The 19,081-nt window shown below is 44.2% G+C and overlaps 1 protein-coding gene across 1 annotated transcript in view; it reads left to right on the top strand.

Moving 5' to 3' along the window:
* Positions 1-19,081, top strand: part of PTPN4 (protein tyrosine phosphatase non-receptor type 4) — a 3,248,454-nt gene that overhangs the window by 1,236,539 nt on the left and 1,992,834 nt on the right. The window contains exon 10 of the mRNA XM_044060734.1: positions 5,053-5,116. Within this exon, the coding sequence (XP_043916669.1) occupies positions 5,053-5,116 (64 nt within the window). The remainder of the gene's footprint in view (positions 1-5,052; positions 5,117-19,081) is intronic.

Here is a 19,081-nt window from a genome sequence, read left to right as displayed (position 1 = left end):
TGGCGTCGGCTGATGCTTATGTACTCCAGCTGCTCTGACGTCGGAGAGAAATGCGACATCAGCCGACGTCGGACCCAGTCTTTGGAATCCGGCCGACTGAGAGCTGCCTGAGGCAGGACAACCCACATATTATGACTGCAGTTGCATGTCTATCGGACATCTACATTTATGGTAGGTACAAAACTGTACTTTCTCAGGAGTATTTTTCTATGAGCCACCCAGGATGTAGGTGCTAGGGACGCTGTCCCACGGGTAAGAATGTAGGCGAGATAGGACTACATAATATCAAGAAGTTATGTACTCACCGTAAAGTTCGATGTATGTAGTCCATCTTGCCTCACATTCTTATTTACCCTCCCACCTTCCCCCTGCCTGGAGGATTTGGAGGATAGGTTGTCACCTGCAGAGTCCCTTTGATTAGTTATTGGTTATATGAATGTGAGGTGTGTATGAAGTACATATGTTGTTTCGCAGCAAACTAGATCTGGGGGTATGGAGCAGTGCACCATGGGATACCCTCTTAGCCCAGCCAATGAGAGACTTTGAGCTAGTAAAAATCGGCCGAGTCGGAGCCGATATTCGGCTCCGAACCCACAGGTAAGAATGTGAGACGAGATGGACTACATACATTGAACATTATGGTGAGTACATAACTTCTTGTTTTCCACTAAAGGTCTCAACCTGGTGATGAGATGAGCATGATCAGGATTAGGTAAGGTATTGTTTGTGCTAGATTTTATAGCTTGGGATTTGTCATTTCTACTTGTGTTGGGATGCTGTTCCAGAGTTTGGAGATCTTTAGGTATTACTGTCCCCCTGTATGTGGATGTGACATCAGTGCAGTTGTCTTTCGTACAGAATGTCCATGCCTTTGTGACATAGCCATACAACCCTACCCCACCGTATGTGAATCTGTGGATTTTACCAGTGATCCCATCATGGAAACCATACTAGGACGCAGACCCACTCCTTCTCCAGAAGAGAGGCAGTCAGGCTAAAACCCACCACTTCTGTCCTCCCCATTGCCTGTTGTAACGTGCTCTAGTCACTAGCTGAAATGCAGTTTACTGGGTTTTGTCAGGGCTTTATCCATGTATGCCTAAAGAACTGTTTGCCTGACTTTAAGGTATGGATGTGTGAAAGGGGCACAACCCTACATCTTGAGGGTGCAGGGTCTTACCATGGGGAAAACGTGGATCTCATTTTGTTTTTAATTTTATAGTTGTCTTCTGTTTTGGTGAAATATTCTTCAAATAGTGCTTCAGTAAGCTGTCATGATCTTTCTTGAACAGCTGCAAATAGTAATTCCTTGTGGGTGTAGAGTTCATAGTTTTCCTCGCAGTTATTGATTATCCCTACTCTTTTTGCTTACGTAATCATGAGAGTTGGAATATTCATCTTGAACTCTTAATTCCATCAGCTGTTGTGCACAATGTCTTCTGCTTATGTATTACTGCTGTAGAGATTTTTTTGTTTGTATATGTGTGAAACTGTGTTATGATATGAATTATGTTTATAAACATGAAAATATTCATCACAGTCTTCCATACGTTTAGACTAGCTACTACTTAGACAGGGACTAAAGGTGGAGGTATCTCGATTTACATCAAAAATAAATATACCTCAAGACTGGTCAAACAGGACAATGCACTTGAGCTTCTCCAAGTTCAAATTAACATAGGCAAAATCCAGTACTGCTTCAGTGCAAGCTATAGGCCCCCTCTATGACCCAGGAAACCCATACCATGTATTTAAGCTTATTGGAAACACTCGCCATCCAACACAATACCATATTCATGGGCAACTTTTAATTACCCTATTGTTAATTGGGAGTAATATACAACACCAAACATACAGGCACAGAGATTCCTGGATTTTTGAAAACACATTTCCCTGGATCAGATTGTCATTATGCCAACCAGGGGTGCACCCATACTGGATCTGGTCCTCACTAATATAGGAGAGTGCTGCACACCTCCTAGTTTAATGCCTTATCTGGCAAGGGCAGAGCACAAAATGGTCTCCTTTGAAGTGAAAAGTAAAACCTGCAACCCCAGGTAACCCTGAAATATTCAGGAGCTACTCTAAGGCTAACTTCCTACTATGAAATGATAACCTGGCAAAATTTCAAGCCCCCATAAATCCTGAGAACACTGCTACCTATGTGGAACTTTTCATAGAAACCATATCCAAGCATGTTAATAGCTGCATAGAGGCAGCTGTACCCACCTGGAATAAGTATATTATTAACTCAAAAAAGAAGCCATCCTGGAGGAATCACAACATTGATAGGCTGTATAACAAAAAGAAAATCATGGCAAAAATTAGAGGTGCACCACCCAGCAGGATAAAAGCACTATCATCAAACTAAGAGGACAAGTAAAGTCTACCAAAGCCAAATTTGTGGTAAAGTTGGCCTCCAAGACCAACGACAAAAAGAAGGCATTCTTTTGCTATGTCTGCACCCTCAAAAGAAATGCACAAGTGTACAGAGCTCATTGTTAATGGAGCCATCTATACTGAGCCAGATAATGTAGCAAACCTACTGGTTGACAAATTCATATCCCAATTTTGCCTGTCTCTCTCTCTCCACCCTCAACCTTCCCTCAGGAAAAATGTAACCCCCCCCTCCTGTCACTAGGGAACAGGTCCTTAATGCTCTCTGTAAAGCCAAGGACACTGCATCACTGGGCCCCAACAGTATCCCAGGATACCTTCTAAGTAGCATCAAGTCTGACCTGTCGGGCTGTTTGGAGTTGCTGTTTAACTGTATTCTCCAAACAAGCTTTAGACCTCATGAATGGAGAACAGCAACAGTCATCCCTTTGCACAAAGTTGGGTCATCTACAGACCCATACGTCTCGCTAGTCTGATGTGCAAAGCCATGGAAATGATCAGTAATGACATAGGAAACCTCCAGGTACTGGACCCAACCAAATTTGGTTTTAAGGGTAAGTAATGCCTACTTAATCTGCAAGCAATGGATGAGGGCAGAATGGTCCACACTGCCTAGCTTGACCTGGCCAAGGTATTTAACACAATACTGCACACGAGCATTGTTAACAAATTCGAGGTTAGTTACAAACCCTTATGTCACCCGGTGGATTTCCAGCTAGCTCACAGACAAGAACCCAGGAAGTTAGACTTGGGAAATCCACCTCTACAAGAGGCCAGTCACAAGCAGAGTCCCTCAGTGATCGGTTCTGGGACCTCTCCTTTTCGGCATTTACTCCTCTGAAGTCAAGGTCAATGTCAGTGGCCTCTGGCTAACTAAATTTGCTGATGGTTGCAAATTAGGAGCTGTCATTGAATCCCCCTCTGACACACACAAATTGGTGTCAGAGCCATGGACCAAAACTAAATCCGAAGAAATGCATAATAGCATCCTTCTGGAAGTCAACCACCCCTGGTAGCTGTCATATTAACCACACACCCTTAATAGTTGACCCAGTAGTCAGGGACTTGGGGACATCCACAGACAGTAATCTAGCCTTTGATCTTTACATACCTACAATAGTGAGGAAATCACACTATGTTGTGCAACTTGTAAACAAAGGTATGGCATTTAGGTCCAATGAAGTTATTATTCCAGAGTATTTCACATTCATTAGACTTGGCATTAAGTGCAGTGCCTTCTTTGGTATGTACCTAACCAGGTGTATCCAACAATAAGAACGTCCACAGCAGTTCCTCGCTAAAAGAATACGAGGTGTAAATAACAGGTCCTAGGCAGACTGCCTCAAAGTCCTATCCCTGTATTCTGTGTCTCTTTCAAGCTCTTAAGGGAACATCTATGCCTGGTATACAAGGCATTGTCAGAACTCACTCTGATGGGCTTCCTGCATATACACAAAACAAACAGCACTAGAATTACCCATTCTAAAGACTTAAACCTTGCATGTGATATAAATAAGACCTGCTGGAGAGACAGGTATGTATCCCAGAGACTACCCCTTCGCTGGAACAGGTTCCCCGTACATGTGAAGCAGAGTTCCTCCCTAACCTTATTCAAGTGTAACTTGGACAATTGGATGGGGAGCAGAAAATTCATCCTTGGTTTGGCACCTATGTCTGTAATGGACACAGGCAGCTTGTGAATGGTTCATCTCCCAATCTCCTGTTTACACTTATCAAGGGTACCAGAACTTGCCAGAGATTCAGAATGCATGGCTAGGCTTAAAAAAAGGCCCTTGTGTTCATTAGCATAGTAAGCACCTATGAACATATAGAATCAGCATAACATTTAAGAAACTCTGTTAAAGTCTGAAGACGTTGTGTAGTTGTAATGTTAACTCTTAAGTTTTTATGCAGGATCAGGCAAAATTCAGAATGATGATCAATGAATATGTGCAACTGAGTAAATCAGTAGTAAAATACTACTATACTAAGCATCATCTTTGCTGTTTCAAGTGGGTATGTATTTGGAAAGTGGGTACTCTGCTTATGTACAGTGCAAATTTTATGTTTTATTAATCTATTGCTCAAAATACTTTTTAAAGTATAAATACATCATCCTGGGATGCTATTTTGGTTCAAGAAATGCTTACAGTGACAAAGCTTGCAGATCTTAGAATAGAGTAAGGTGGCATGTTGTTTCTGCAAGGTTAACTGAAGTGTGTAGGTTAACACCAAAGAGCATTTTTTTATGCAGAAAGCGGCACCAGTACTAATGAATGTGTATAAAGTACAGAACAGTAAACATCAGTACTTTATTTACTTCCCAGATTTACATTTCATTTTGACATCTTTTGTTGCACTAAACAATGGCTAACGTGCATTTTACCACTCATTGTTGCATAGACTGTGAGTGGACCATTGTTCTCTCATTAAAGTAGGGCAATTTTATATGTGAACTCATTACCAATGTTAAAAGAAATGAGGCAAGGTTTTGTATGTCCTGTAAAAGGCATCTGTCAGTGTCATAGACCTGCTTTGTATTGTGCCCTAATTTAAAAATATATTTGGTGTACATCTGTTCTGCTTTTCATTCCTGATGTGATGCATTCACATGATTTCTTAGTTTTAATTTTTTGTTTTGATTCTTTGAAACAGGCTGAAGATTGTGAAAATTTCTTTTAAATGTAAACAGTTTTTTGTCCAGCTTAGAAGAGATTTGGTAAGTTTGTTTATTTTTTAATCATAAAATTATTTTGTACAGTTTTAAATTAGCTAACTTTTTAATCTTATGTGACCAAATGACAGATGTTTAGATCTGTTGTTAATGTTCATTCCATTCATCAATGATGGGTTCGGTTCCAAGCCCTCAGAACTGAGTCGGCCTTATACCAAAGCTCATGTCAGCCAGAACTCTCGAGCTAAGATTTTACCCATATGTTACCTCAGATCTCATTTGCCGCGTTGCCGTAAAGCCATGTTCAAACCAGCTCTCAGCTAAGTCTTTGATATTGATGGAATATTCTGTTATTTTGATATTTCTGATAACTCAGAATTGTTTAGTGTGTTCTTAGCTATCTTGTACCTGTGTTTCGCCAAGTCCTTCTACAACTTACCTGTCATTACCTGTTGGTAATCTTTGTACCATCGCTGGTACACTCCCTTCTCTACCCGCTGTGGTAATTCTTTTATATCATCGTTGGTATCTCCTCTCTGCCTTCTAGTTAACTATTGTTGTCTGTTTAGTTGTGGTAATCTGCTGTTTTTTTGCTTGTCATGTATTGCCTACATTGTTGATATCATGTCTGATAAAAAGGGCACTTCAGGCTTCAAGCAATGCCTGAAGTGTGGGAGAAAAATGTGTAATAGTGACCTCCATGATGACTGTGTTGACTGTTTAGGAGTGCTTCATCTCTCAGTACAACCCCCTTGCTCCTTCTGTTTGGGGTTTAGCTCTCGTACCATGAATGAGCGTAAAAAGAAATTGATTTTGAAAGGCCTACTCAAATCTACTTTCTCAGATGCATCTCTCCACATCGGAGGGTTCACCCTCTCCTAGGAAAGACAAAAAGAGGCCACATTCCATTCCTTCCTCCTCACCCTGTGGTGAGAAGGAAAGACTGCCAGAACCCAAAATTCCAAAGCTTTCTGCACCGGAACAAAAATCTTTGCCTACGGCACCGTCTTAGCCTATATCGTTGATGCCGACTACCTGTGCACTGACATCTATGACACCGAATGTGACGGATGCAAAAATTTTGACCTCGACTCCGAGCCCTTCCACAGTTCAATAAACCAGATAGACCCTGCTGTTCCTCTCGTTTCAAAAATGGAGACTGTGGTGCCGCTAGACGTGCAAGCACTGACCCGATATTCCCCATCTGTGGACCCCTTCTTAGGACAAGCTTATAGTCCCTTCTTAGAGCGTCCAGAGTCCCCTTCGGGGATATCCACTAGATCCACCAGGAGCCTCTCCGAACTCAATGTGGTGCGACTTGCAGTCGACCCTTTGGCCTTCGAGGCGGTTTCTAGGAAGAAATTGTGCAAGAGGAAGTACGTGGACTCCTTTGAGGAGTCTCTCACCAAGGATAGGATTATAATGAAGGGTAAGGGTCCCCACGATCACCCCCTTTGGAGACATCCTAGAAATCTTGAAACAGGGGTGATTAGAAGCCCAAAAATGCTTCCTCAGAGGAATCCGTTTTCCTGCAGGTCTTTTGTGCTAGACCATCTACCTCCTGGGTGACCCCGCCTGCAGACGAGTTGGTTCACCTTGTGGTGCAGTGCACCTGGAAGAAACCTGACGCAGTTGAAGCAGTCCCCAAGAGACCAGACAAGTTTCTCTCTCCCCCTGAAGAACACCCTCATTGGTCAGAAGGTCTACCGGTAGATGCTATGGTGGTGGTGGCGGCCACCAAGAAAGACCTAGCTGAGGAGAGCCACACTGTTCACCTGCCTAACAGAGTCCTGAGTGATGGACAGACTGGGGAAGTGAGTTTTTGCTTCATTGACCTTTGCTATTCGGTCTTTGAACTACCTTGCATACTTCACCAGACTCCAGAGAGACCTCATCTCCGAACTCTCTGCTACTCCTGTCAGGAAAGGTGTCTGACAAGGTTAATGACAAGGTAGCCTCTCAGCTAACGACACTGTTATCGATTTCTAATTCATACATGAGGTTGATTTCACATGCAACCAAAGGGGGGCCCAGAGCTGCGGGTTCAGGCGTAGTTATGAGACGTCATGCCTGGATGCGCCTGTGTGAATTTGCGGATGCCTTCAAGTCTTCCTTCTTTAACGCCCCAGTGGAAGAGTCTTACTTGTTTGGCCCTAAACTGAAGTACACCGTTAGCCTGGTGTCAGCAGATGTTAAGACCCTTTCTGCAGTTGGTGTACGTTTATCCACTCCTCAGCGTCCCTTTTCCAGGAACCAGAGAAGTGGGAAATTGTGGCACAGAAAATCTCAGTGGAGAGTTTAACCAGTAAAGGCAGAGGGGGAAACTCTTCTGGAAGAAGCCCCTACAGGGGCAGAGGGGGTCTGCATAATCAGGGTTCCAGAGATTCCTTCTCTGACAGCCCTGTCAGCGCTGCTGAAGAGCAGCCCTATTTCTTTCCTCTGGAAGCAGTCGGGGGGACGTCTTTCTCTGCACCCCATTCCCTGACTATCTATTGCCACAGACTGTTGGGTGCAGAACATAATATCAAGAGATTATAAAATCCCATTCCACTCCTGCCCAGAACCTCCAAAGTGAATCCCATGTGTTCCACCCAGTCTAAGGGACGAAGCAGCTCTCCAAATAGAACAGCTGTATTTAAAGAGAGTCATCCAACAAGTCCCACCAGACCAGACAGGATCCAGATTTTACTTAAGGTTCTTTATGGTGCCAAAAAAGACAGGGGACCTTTATGGTGCCAAAAAAGACAGGGGACTGGAGCCAATTTTGGACCTCAGCTGTTTAAACAAGCTCATCAGCCAGACAAATTTCTGGATGATCACGGTTCAGTCCATTCTCCCCTTTCTGGAGGAAGGCGATTGCATGTGCTCGATAGACCTTCGGGATGCGTATTACTACATCAAGATGGACAAACGCTCCAGAAGGTTCCTTTGCTTCCGGCTGGGAGCCAATCACTACTAATTCTGTGCCCTGCCCTTTGGACTCTCTACAGCCCCCAGAGTGTTCACCAAATGCATGGCAACAGTGCCAGCTCACTTCAGACTGCAAGTATTCCGAGTGTTTCCATATCTGGATGATTGGCTCCTCACTGCTCCCACCAAGCATCTACTGGTAACAGCCTTGCATTACACTCTCTCTGGTGCACTGCCTGGGAATATCTATAAACTGGGAAAAGTCCAATCTAACTCTAACCCAGACCCTGGAGTTTATAGGGGTAACGTTCAATATCTGTTCTTGCTTGATCTCTCTCCCAGATCACAGGCTTCAAAGAATAAGGTTACAGCTCCAAGTGATACTCTGTCATGACTTTGTCCCACCCCGACAGGTCCTGCAGTTGCTAGGATCAATGGCAGCATCAATAGCGATAGTACCCCTAGCAAGATTTCACATGAGACTCTTACAGTGGCTACTGTTAACCCAGTGGTATCCGAATCATCAACCATTGTCTTCCCAAATCCGTATTACAAATTGGTGCAAACTAGATCTTTCTTGGTGGATGAAACGAGACTCAGCACTTTGGAGCCAACCTTTTCACCCCCCTCAGCCCAACGCCATTGTGTCCACAGGCGCTTCTCTGATAGGGTGAGGGGGCCATTATCAGGGAATGACTGTCCAAGGTACATGGTCCAATCTGCATATAAATGTTCTAAAACTGAGGGCAATGCGCTCTTAGCTTTGCAAGCATTTCAGACTGCACTTCCTTTGGGAACAGTTGCTATCCATTCGGACAACATGTCGGTAGTTTGTTACATCAACAAACAAGGAGAAACAAAGTCCTATCCCCTGTGTCAAGAGACCATGAGAGTTTGGCAATGGGCGATAGCTTCCAACTGCTTTCAGGTAGCAACACATATCCCGGGGATTTCCAACGTGATCACAGACAAATTGAGCAGGTGCATTCTACTACCTCACGAGTGGTCCCTCAACCCCAACTTAGCGGCGAATATATTCAGCCGTTGGGGCCGGCCTTACTGTGACCTACTCACTTCCCCGTCCAACCACAAGTGCAGCAACTATTTAGCCCTAATTCCCCCACAGGTGGAGTCCCCGAGGGACGCACTTATCCATGATTGGCCCACAGGACTTTGTTATGCTTATCCTCCCGTTCCTATAGTTGTGAAGAAAGCCCTTCGGTTGAAAAGCAAAATGATCCTCATAGCCCCCTTTTAGCCTCGACAGGTATGGTTCCCCTTTCTCTGGCCTCATCTTCTCTGCAGACCATGGATCTTGGAACCAACTCCAGGTCTGATCTCACCTTCAAGGGCTGAGTCACTCGAACCTTTTCAGCCTCAAGCTCACAGCTTGGCTACTCCACTTCCAATGATTGCCAGGCATTGTAATCTTTCCTCTCCAGTACGTGACATTATTCTGGCTTTGCATAAACCATCCACCAGAAAACTTTATGCTGACGAATGGAAATTTTTTTCGATTTGGTCTAGACAGATTTAGACCCTTTTTCTGCACCCATCTCTGCTGTTACTCTAGTACCTAATTTTTTCAAGGAGGGTGCTGCAGCTTCAACCATTCGTGTCCATTTAGCTGCCATTTCAAATTTTCTTAATGGCTTCGGTGACTCCTCTGTAATCTCTCATCGTCTGAGCAAAACCTTTTTGAAGGGAACCTGTCATTCAAGATCTCCAATTAAGCAGCCCCACAGAATCCTGGAGTCTCACTATTGTCTTAAAGTCTTTGCACTGTCTCCCTTCGAGCCAGCAGCCACATGTAACATCAAGTTTATATCCTAGAAATCACTCTTTCTTGTGGCTGTTACTTCGGCCAGATGCATTTCTGAGCTCCAAGTACCAAGCGTCCTTATTTGATTTTTCATAAGAACTAATCCTTCCTTCCTACCAAAAGTAATTTCTGAGCTTTCCATTAATCAGACAGTTGATTTGCCTGTGTTTTTTCATAAATTTTTCCAACAAGGGAGAGGATTGTTTACATTTGTTGGATGTTCACAGTCTCTTGAGGTTTTACCTAGATGGAACAAAAAACTATCAGGAAAGCTGACCAATTATTTATTTCTTTTTCTGGTCCAAAAATGGGAAAGTCAGTCTCTAAAGTGAATGTATCCAAATGGCTCAGAGACTGTAACTTTCATCTATAATTTAGAAAAGAAGTGTGTCCTCATCAGGGCTCATTCCACTAGATCTATGGCAACTTCTGTGGGGTTTCATTCCAGAGCTTCAATAGATGACATCTGTGCAGCAGCTACTTGGGCTTCCCCTCATATCTTTTTCACTCATTACAAGCTGGATCTGGTTTCCAGTGGAAGAGCGTCCTTTGGTTCAATGGTGCTCAAGAATGTTCTTCCTTAAGGCCACCCATGAATATAAGGTAGATGGGGACTCTGTCCCATCAGTGATGAATGGAATGAAGATTAACATCAGATAAAGAAGTTATGTCTTACCATAACGTTCCATCTTTGTTGTTGATCTTCATCCATTCATCACATCCCACCCTCCTTCCGCCATGTAGAGGCTCCTGGGGGATATTTGGGTCCATTTCCTGGACTAAAGTTTTTTTCTCTGAGACTGCCTCTGCTTTACTTGCTAGGGCAAACTCGATCTGAGGTAACAGGGAGAAGGGGATTATGGGTAAAATCTTAGCTCGAGAGTTCTGACTGGCACGAGCCAGTATAGGGCCAGCTCGGAACCGAACCCATCAGTGATGAATGGGTGAAGATCAACAACAGAGATGGAATGTTATGGTAAGACATAACTTCTTTTTCTGGATGATTGTAATTATGTTTATAGTACAATTAAAAGTCAAAACACCTTTCCCAATGCAGACTTTATCTGGGGGGCATAAAACTGTACTGGTATGAATTCAGATGAATGGACTCCAAAATTCAGAACTTTATTGACATTGAAGATTTAAATCAGACTGGGTCTTGTGTGTGTCTTCATTGTTTCTCTGTTTGGCTAGTTCAGTCGTTTGGGCAGATAAGCACCCCCCTTGGAGGCTTTCCTTCCATTTTTGTGAAAAAGTTATATTAATGCATTACTCCTATGTCTAGGAAAAAATGGAGGCGTCTGTGTGGCAGCAGACAGATTCCTGTATCAAGGTTCTCAAGCAGCTTGCTTATTTTGATTAGAGGAGAGTCACAGTTTTAAGTCATGTAACATTTGCCTTTCTTTTACACTAAAAACATTCAGAAGTAGACCCTGCTTTCTTAGTGTTTACCTTGAAAACCAGTGATTGAAGATTCTGACAAAATCAGCCATGATGCCTCAGACCCCCCCCCCCTTTCTGGTTCCAAGAAAACCTGTCAGACTTGGGGGGGGGGGGGTCAAATTGGTTACTCATTCACTCCCTCTCCCTTGGCCGTCAACAGATGTCTCCACCGTGGCCCTGTCAGACTCCTCAGACCATCCATCTTTATCTTCTTGACACCTGTGGCACTGCTTCTCAGGAGTCGAGCACGTCTTCTTGGGCCAAACATATTCTTTCCTCTTAGAGGGGAGAACCACATATAGTAATTTCCAAGGGGTCTGACTCCATCTATGAAGTGCTGGTAAGGGAAGAAGTACCAGGTTATTGTATCGAGGTCCATGCATATAAAATCTGGCGGCTTTAGAAATACTTAAAAGTCAAAGCTTTATTACTCCTACTTCAACCCTACCTTTCAGAGAATCACAAGAGGGGTTGTATTATTTTGTTGAAGATTTATTTCAGGTATGTTTTAATCCTTATAGTCCACCTCTTCTCCTTCTTGAAAATTTTAATCCTTGCAGTCCACCTCTTCTCCTTAAAAAAGAGTGGTCTTTATCTCCATCAGACAGCAACTCCTACTCTGACATTGGAGAGATGGGTTGGATTATGCTTCCCTGTTCCCCTAAATCTTCGAAATCAGAGTCTGAAGAAAATATTTCCTGCGATTCCCCTGTAGAGAAGAATGAAAGCTCTCTCTCTGTGTCAGTGGGGAGAAATGGGCATTTTGGAGACCTCCCCAAAAAGGTATTACAAACTCTTGCAGGTAGACCCCCCCCCCCCAAGCCTTTTAGCAGTTCATTTGGTGTTTCCAGCTGTGGAGGATGTCTTTGATGCAGCATGCACTCTGCTTGACAGTAAACAAGTTGCACCTAAGAAGCCTTGATAGGCTTTTCAGAATGCACAGACTCACTCATTCCCCTTTTGTAACCCTGTGGCTGACGCAGCTGTGATTTCCTTGGCCAAAGGCACAACTTTCAGACATCTTACTGCTTTTAATCTGGCTCCTTCTGTTATATATGGAAGGGCATTTGACTGCTTTGGAAAGAAAGTTTGTACTTTCTCAACTTTGGCTTTTAGGACTGAACTGTCAAGCCCACATGGCAATGTATTTGCTTGCTTCCTTTGCTGAAATGAGCAGGATTCTGGCAGATTTGCTAAATCTGGTATCTTCTGTAACCCCTGTCACTAAACATTATTTAAAATGTTCTTACAATGCTGTAGATGTAGTATCTTGAGCAGCAGCTACTGGGTCAGTCGTGCATAGATATGCATGGGTTACGTCTCTGAATGTGTCTTAAGGAAGTCAGGCACAAATTCTTAATGCCCCCATTAGACACGAAAGTGCTGTTGAAACTTATGAAGTACTGAAGAAATTTAATGAAAGGGGCAAACTCATCCAGGGGTCAAACAGATAATACAATCCTGATCCAAAATGTAATAGAAATTGTCCTTTCAGTCCTGGGCCATTATTCATTATGCCATTTAAGTAAACCCAGCAAAAGCCTGGAAAGCAGCAGTACAAAAAACACACTGGCAGAGCACTTCAAAGAAAACTTGTGGTATTGCTCATGGCCAATGGCAGTACAAAACCTATCCCTGACTACCCTTTTCTTTCAACCCTCTACCAGTCCTACCCTGACCATGCAGTAAACCATGCAGACAAATCCCACCCCACCCCTTTTAGGTCCAGATGGATCAAGGGATAATGGCTGCCTCCTTGACGCAGAGGTTGGTGTGTGGAACTCTCAGCTCAATGTCTTATTATTCCTCCCTTGGTACCCCTTGTTCCTGGTCTGATGGCTCAGATGCCCTCCCCCATCCTAACTGTTTGGATGCAGCCAACTCCAGCTTTGTTAACTCTTATCTTGTCTGAACTAAGTGCTTCTTGCAGCCAAGGGATGAGGTCAAATTTTTTTAGTGTTTCACTGTTGCAGTCATCACACTTGGGTGATCCTGCCAGGGGTAGCCTTCAGACGGCTCGAATACCAGATGCTTAGTATTCCTAGGTCGGTTGCTGTCGCTTCAGGACTGACGTCAGGTCGTCAGTGTTATAAAAACAGGCAGGCAATGCCATTACATCAGTCTTTCTTGCAAAGGAGCCCGAAGCAGAAGCAGTTCGCGTGAGTGCCGGTGGGCCGCCACCTGAGTTTTCATTTCTGAAATTAAATCATCTTGAAATCTTCTTAATCTAAGTACCCCGTTGGGGATCCTTTTTTCTTGCTCTAACCGATGTCAGAAAAAGTTAACAATTGTCTCAGCTGTGGAAAGCAAATACCACACCGAGATTTCCATTCTTACTGCGTGACCTGTTTAGGCCCAGACCACGACGTATCTTGCTACCGGTTTTGTGCTTTGTTCAGCACCCAAACTATTCATGGTCAGGCCCTTATTGTTGCTAAATGCTTTCGTACTCTATCTCCGTATTCTGAAATGGCGTCAGTAAGCCATCCGACTACCGATCTTCCAAAAAAATGTAAGGATAAAGACAGACAGCACAGGTCCAAAACTGCCGATGATGCTTCCATTAAGCTAGTCGCCAGTTTGCCGGCTGGTACTAAGTGAGGCACGTTCACAGCCCCTGATGCCAGCTTCGATAGATTCACGGGCTGCTACTGAGACCCGTTCGGAGACCGGCATGCTGCGAGACTCCCTTTGACTACAGAACCTGTGGATGTCTCTACCTTGGATGGGTCCAGAGCCACGGTGCAGGCACCAGCTTCTGAGGAGGTTCTTCGCACTACCAATATTCAACACAAACCGATGACTTTATTCACGACTTCAATTCTTTCTAAAACTACCGAGTTTCTAAGGCCAAGAGTACGAGCTACGCCTAAAAAAGCGACTACCCAAACTCAAGTGCCTGCTTCCTTGCCACAATCACAGATGCTTAAAATGGCAGAAGACCTGATCATGGTGATTAGGGGGGAGCCAGCCTTCCCCTGCTAAAAGAAAAAGAGACTTATCCACAGCAGCTTTATCCGACCGACTCCGACGAGACTGAGGTTTCTGATTATGAAGACATGCCCTTATCTGCTTATGAGGATTTAGATGCAGAGGAATCCATTCCTTCTGCCTCCCCTCCGGAGGATTTTTCTTTTGGTGAAACCCTACATATTTTGAGAGAGCATTTCCACTGGGAATGCCAAGATTATCCTCAGTCCAAAAAGAGACTCTGAATCTTTAGACTTACCACAATGCAGACTCTTGGCTATCCCTCCTGTTCTGGATGTTGTGGTTGAAGTCTTTATGGAGTCCAGTCTAACCCCTGATACTTTACCCCCTGCTCCCAGGAAACCTGACCGGTACTAGAGAGTCCCTGACTCTCAGAAATTTATTTTCTAAAATCCTACTGCTGACCCAGAGGTCATCTCCCAAGGACATAAAGGAATAAAAGCAACTACAGCTAAGAATCCCACCCCCTCGGACAGGGATTCCTGAGCTTTAGGCAGATGGGGTAAAAAATATACACCTCTGCAACTCTTGCCATTAGAGCATTACATTTTCAGTTCCACGTGCTGAAATACCAGCAACATACTTATGGAACTTATTAAGCAAAAATTATCTAACTTCCTTCACTGTGCAGAAAATAAAGAATTACAGGAGCTTATCCACTCTACAAGCCAAGTCGGCAAGCATGCCCTGCAATGTGGGGTTGATGCCCTAGAAGCATCTTGCAGGGCAGCAGTCACAGGTTCTGTACTTAGAAGGCATGTCTGGCTTAAGGAGAAGACCTTTCCAGACCATGTCAAATCAAAATTATTGGATGCACCTCTGAACAAGGACAATCTGTTTGGCACCAAAGCAGAAGAGGTTTTAAAAATGATAGAAGAAAAAGCTAAGTGTGCGCAGACAACGATTTTTTGCAAGTGCAGCCTCCAAGACTCAGGAGGCATTGCCTCTCAAAACATTGGTCCTTTCCAGCCCCCTCAAGGCCACCTCAAGCTAGACCTAGGGGAAACAGACCCCCCCCCCCAGACTACAGTCTCAGGGTATGCAGAGATCTAAGCAATGGAGTACCTCCACTTCTAAAACAGGGAGTGTTAAGCCACCCCCTTATGGAAAGAATTCACAATGACTTCTCAACGCCTGTCCTCACCTCTGCCCAATTGCTCGTGCCCCTAGGAGGAAAATTTGCCCGCCATGTAAAAAACTGGACCTCCATCACCAACGATCGATGGGTCTTCAACATAGTATCCCAGGGGTACAAATTTTATTTCCACACACTGCCAACCCCAAAAGGGTTCCCAGACCTTCCTACAAACCAGTGGGCAGAGGCACAAAACCAAGTTCAGTCCCTGCTCTCCATAAGGGCAATTCAGCATGTTCCTGCAGAACAGATAGGCCAAGGTTTTTATTCCAGACTTTTCCTGGTACCCAGAAAAGAGGGCATTTGGCACCCAATCTTAGATCTTTCCATTCTAAGCACCTTCCTGGTGGTACCAAAATTCCGAATGCTCACCCTACAGCAGCTTCTCCCTATGCTGTCCAAAGATGCCTGGATGTTCTTCGTGTTTCACTGTTGCAGTCACTACATTTGGGTAATCTGCTGGCAGGTTGCCCTCAGTCGGCCTGATTAACAAAGTCTTGGGTCTTGCGTGGGTTGCTGTCCCTTCTTCCATGACGTCAGGTCATCAGGGGTATAAAACATGCAGCCAATGCCATTACATCAGTCTTTCTTGCCATGGGGTGCCCGAAGCAGTTTGCAAGTGCCGGTCGGCCGACTCCTGAAATTTTCGTTTTCAAATTTCAGAACCGAAGTCTTCAACTTAAAGCTAAGTACACCATTGGGGAAACTTTTTCTTGCTCCTTACCAATGTCAGTAAAAGTTAATAATTGCATTACTTGTGGAAAGCAAATACCTCATAAAGATTTTCATTTGTACTGTATTCCTTGCCTAGGCCCTGACTACGACGTACCTTGATGTCGGTTTTGTGCTTTATTTAATCAGTGCACTATCGGTCGTCGGTACATTTTTGCCTCTAAATATTTTGGTTCTTGGTTTAATTATCTAGAAATGAAGTCAGTTAGCCATCCGACTACCGGAATTCTGAAAAAAACGCAAAGAAAAAGACAGAGACAGGCTGTCGACGTCCAAAACTGCCGACGACGCTTCTCCTAAGCCAGTCGCCAGTTCGCCGGTACTCAGTGAGGTGCTTTCGCAGCCCCTGATACCCGCTACTTCTGACTTCCAGGCCTCTACTGAGACCCATTCGGAGTCCGGTATGCCATGAGATGCTTCATCTATGGAACCCGTGGATGTCTCCACCTTGGATGGGTCTGGAGCCGCTGTGCAAGCACCGGCTTCTGAGGGTGTATTCAGGCCTACAGACTTGCATATTAAACCAACTCTACCTTGTATACTAAGGCCGAAATCTCGATCTATGTCTAAAAAAACTATGCCCAGGCCACATGTTCAGGCCCCTATGCCTAAAAAACAAATGATCAAAATGGCTGAAGATCTTATTATTCTAATCAGTAGTCAAACTCCCCCACCCCCCTTCAAAGAGGCCTAGGACTGAGCTTGACTATGAATCTTCTGATCAGAACTCTGTTTCTTCTGATTCTTCTAATGACCTGGATTTGTCCATACCTACTTATGAGGATTCTGATGCAGAGGATTCCATTCACTCTGCATCCCCCCTGAGGATTTTTCTTTTGGGGAAACTTTACATACCTTAAGGGAGCATTTCCACTGGGAAAGTCAGGAATTTTCTGACTCTAAAAAGAGGCTTGGGTGCTTTCTTCTTCTACCTCATCATAGGCCTTTGGCTATACATCCAGTACTAGACATTGTTGATTATGTGTTTTCGGAATTCACTATGGCCCCTGATTTCCCTGCCTCCGGCTCCTAGTAAACCTGACAGATACTACAGGGTTCCTGAGTCCCACAAGTTCCTTTTCAAAAATTCTGTGGCAGATCCAGAAACCATTTCTCAGGGGCCCAAGGGCATTAAGGCTTCTACTGCTAAAAATCCTACCCCTTCTAATAGAGACTCCAGGGCGCTGGATAGGTGGGGTAAAATGGTTTATACTTTGCAGCCATGGCAATCGGAGCTTTAAACTGCCAATTTCATATGTTAAAATATCAACAGCATATTATTGGACTGCTTAAACAGAAAATGATGCTGATTTCTGACTGTGTGGAAAATAAAGATTTACAGGATTTATTGCATTCTGCTGAACAAGTTGGAAAACATACTTTGCAATGTGGTTTTGATTCTTTAGAGGCCTCTTGCAGGGCTGCTGTTACTGGGTCTGTACTTGGAAGGCATGCTTGGCTTAAGTGCAATCTCTGCCTGATCATGTTAAAGCAAAATTTTTGGATGCTCCTTTAAATCAGGACCGCCTGTTTGGCAATAAGGCTGAAGAAGTTCTAAAAAAGATGGAAGATAAAGCTAAATCTATGCAAACTGTAAAAAATGTCTTACAAGTGCAACCTCCAAGATTTCGTTGGCAATGGCCTACTAAGACTTGGTCCTTTCCTGCTCCTTCCAGATCCTCTTAAGCCAAACCCAGACACACCAAAAGCACCATGTTTCAGTCCCAGGGGACTCAGAACTAAGCAGTGGGGTGCCTCCACTTCCAAATCTGGAAATAATAAGACACCCCCCCCATGGTAAACAGTCTCAATGACTTTCCTTTAAAATTACCAAGTACTTACCTTTTAGCCGCCCCTTTGGGGGGGAAAAATTGCTCTTCATGCAAAAAACTGGGAACTCATAACACAGGACAAATGGGTTTTAAATATAGTGTCCCAGGGATACAGATTTCATTTCCACACGTTGCCAACACCAAACGGGTGTGGCCAGACCTGCCCCCAAATCAGTGGGCAGAGGCTCAGAAACAAGTACTTTCCCTCTTAAAAATGGGGGCTATTCAACCGTACCAGAAGAGGAAAAGGGACAAGGTTTCTATTCCAGGCTTTTCCTGGTACCCAGAAAAGACAAATCATGGTGTCCAATTCTGGACCTGTCTACTCTAAACACCTTTCTCGACATTCCAAAATTCAAGATGCTGACACTTCACCAGCTACTTCCTATGCTAGGCAAGGATACCTGGTTGGCAACTCTAGATTTAAAAGAAGCTTACCTGCATATCCCAATCAAGAAATCTTGCAGAAGATACCTACGCTTCAAAGCAGGCCACTTGCATTATCAGTTCTCTGCACTGCCCTTTGGCTTGTCTACTGCGCTCAGGGTATTCACAAAGTGCCTGGCTCCAGTAATTGCATTTTGCAGGCAGAGAAATATTCAGATATATCCATACCTGGACGATTGTCTAATTCAGGCAGAAAACCAGGCCATACTTCTAAATCATCTGGCGTTTGTAAAAAGGGTTCTAGCCTGTCTGGTGTACACCATAAACGAAAATAAATCACAACTGGCACCCTCTCAACAGATTACATTCCTGGGTGCAAGCTTGAATACAACTGCCCAGATGGCTTTCCTCACGCCAGAAAAGCAAATTCATTTGGTAACTTACTTCAAGCAAGTGGCCATAAAAACCCTGCTATATCTGCAAGACAAATACTGCAAGCTTTGGGTTCATGGCCTCCTGCCTTCTTCTAATTCCATATGCAAGACTGCATATGAGGAAACTTCAGTGGTACTTAAAAAGTCTATGGAGTCAACATTGTCACAGCCTGGAAACAATGATTCCTATCATACCTTACCTATGCCTGGAGTTCCTATGGTGGACAGAGGCCTGCCACCAAAACAAGGGACTGCCATTCACACTACCCCCTCCCACCCATACCCTAACTACAGACGCATCAGACTATTCATGGGGGGCTCACC

The sequence above is a fragment of the Protopterus annectens genome, chromosome 2.part0, assembly GCF_019279795.1.
Source record: "Protopterus annectens isolate FY-2018-M chromosome 2.part0, PAN1.0, whole genome shotgun sequence".
NCBI classification, from domain to species: domain Eukaryota; kingdom Metazoa; phylum Chordata; order Ceratodontiformes; family Protopteridae; genus Protopterus; species Protopterus annectens.
The sequence above is the reverse complement of the archived record's forward strand: the minus strand, read 5'-3'. Positions and strand labels throughout refer to the sequence as shown.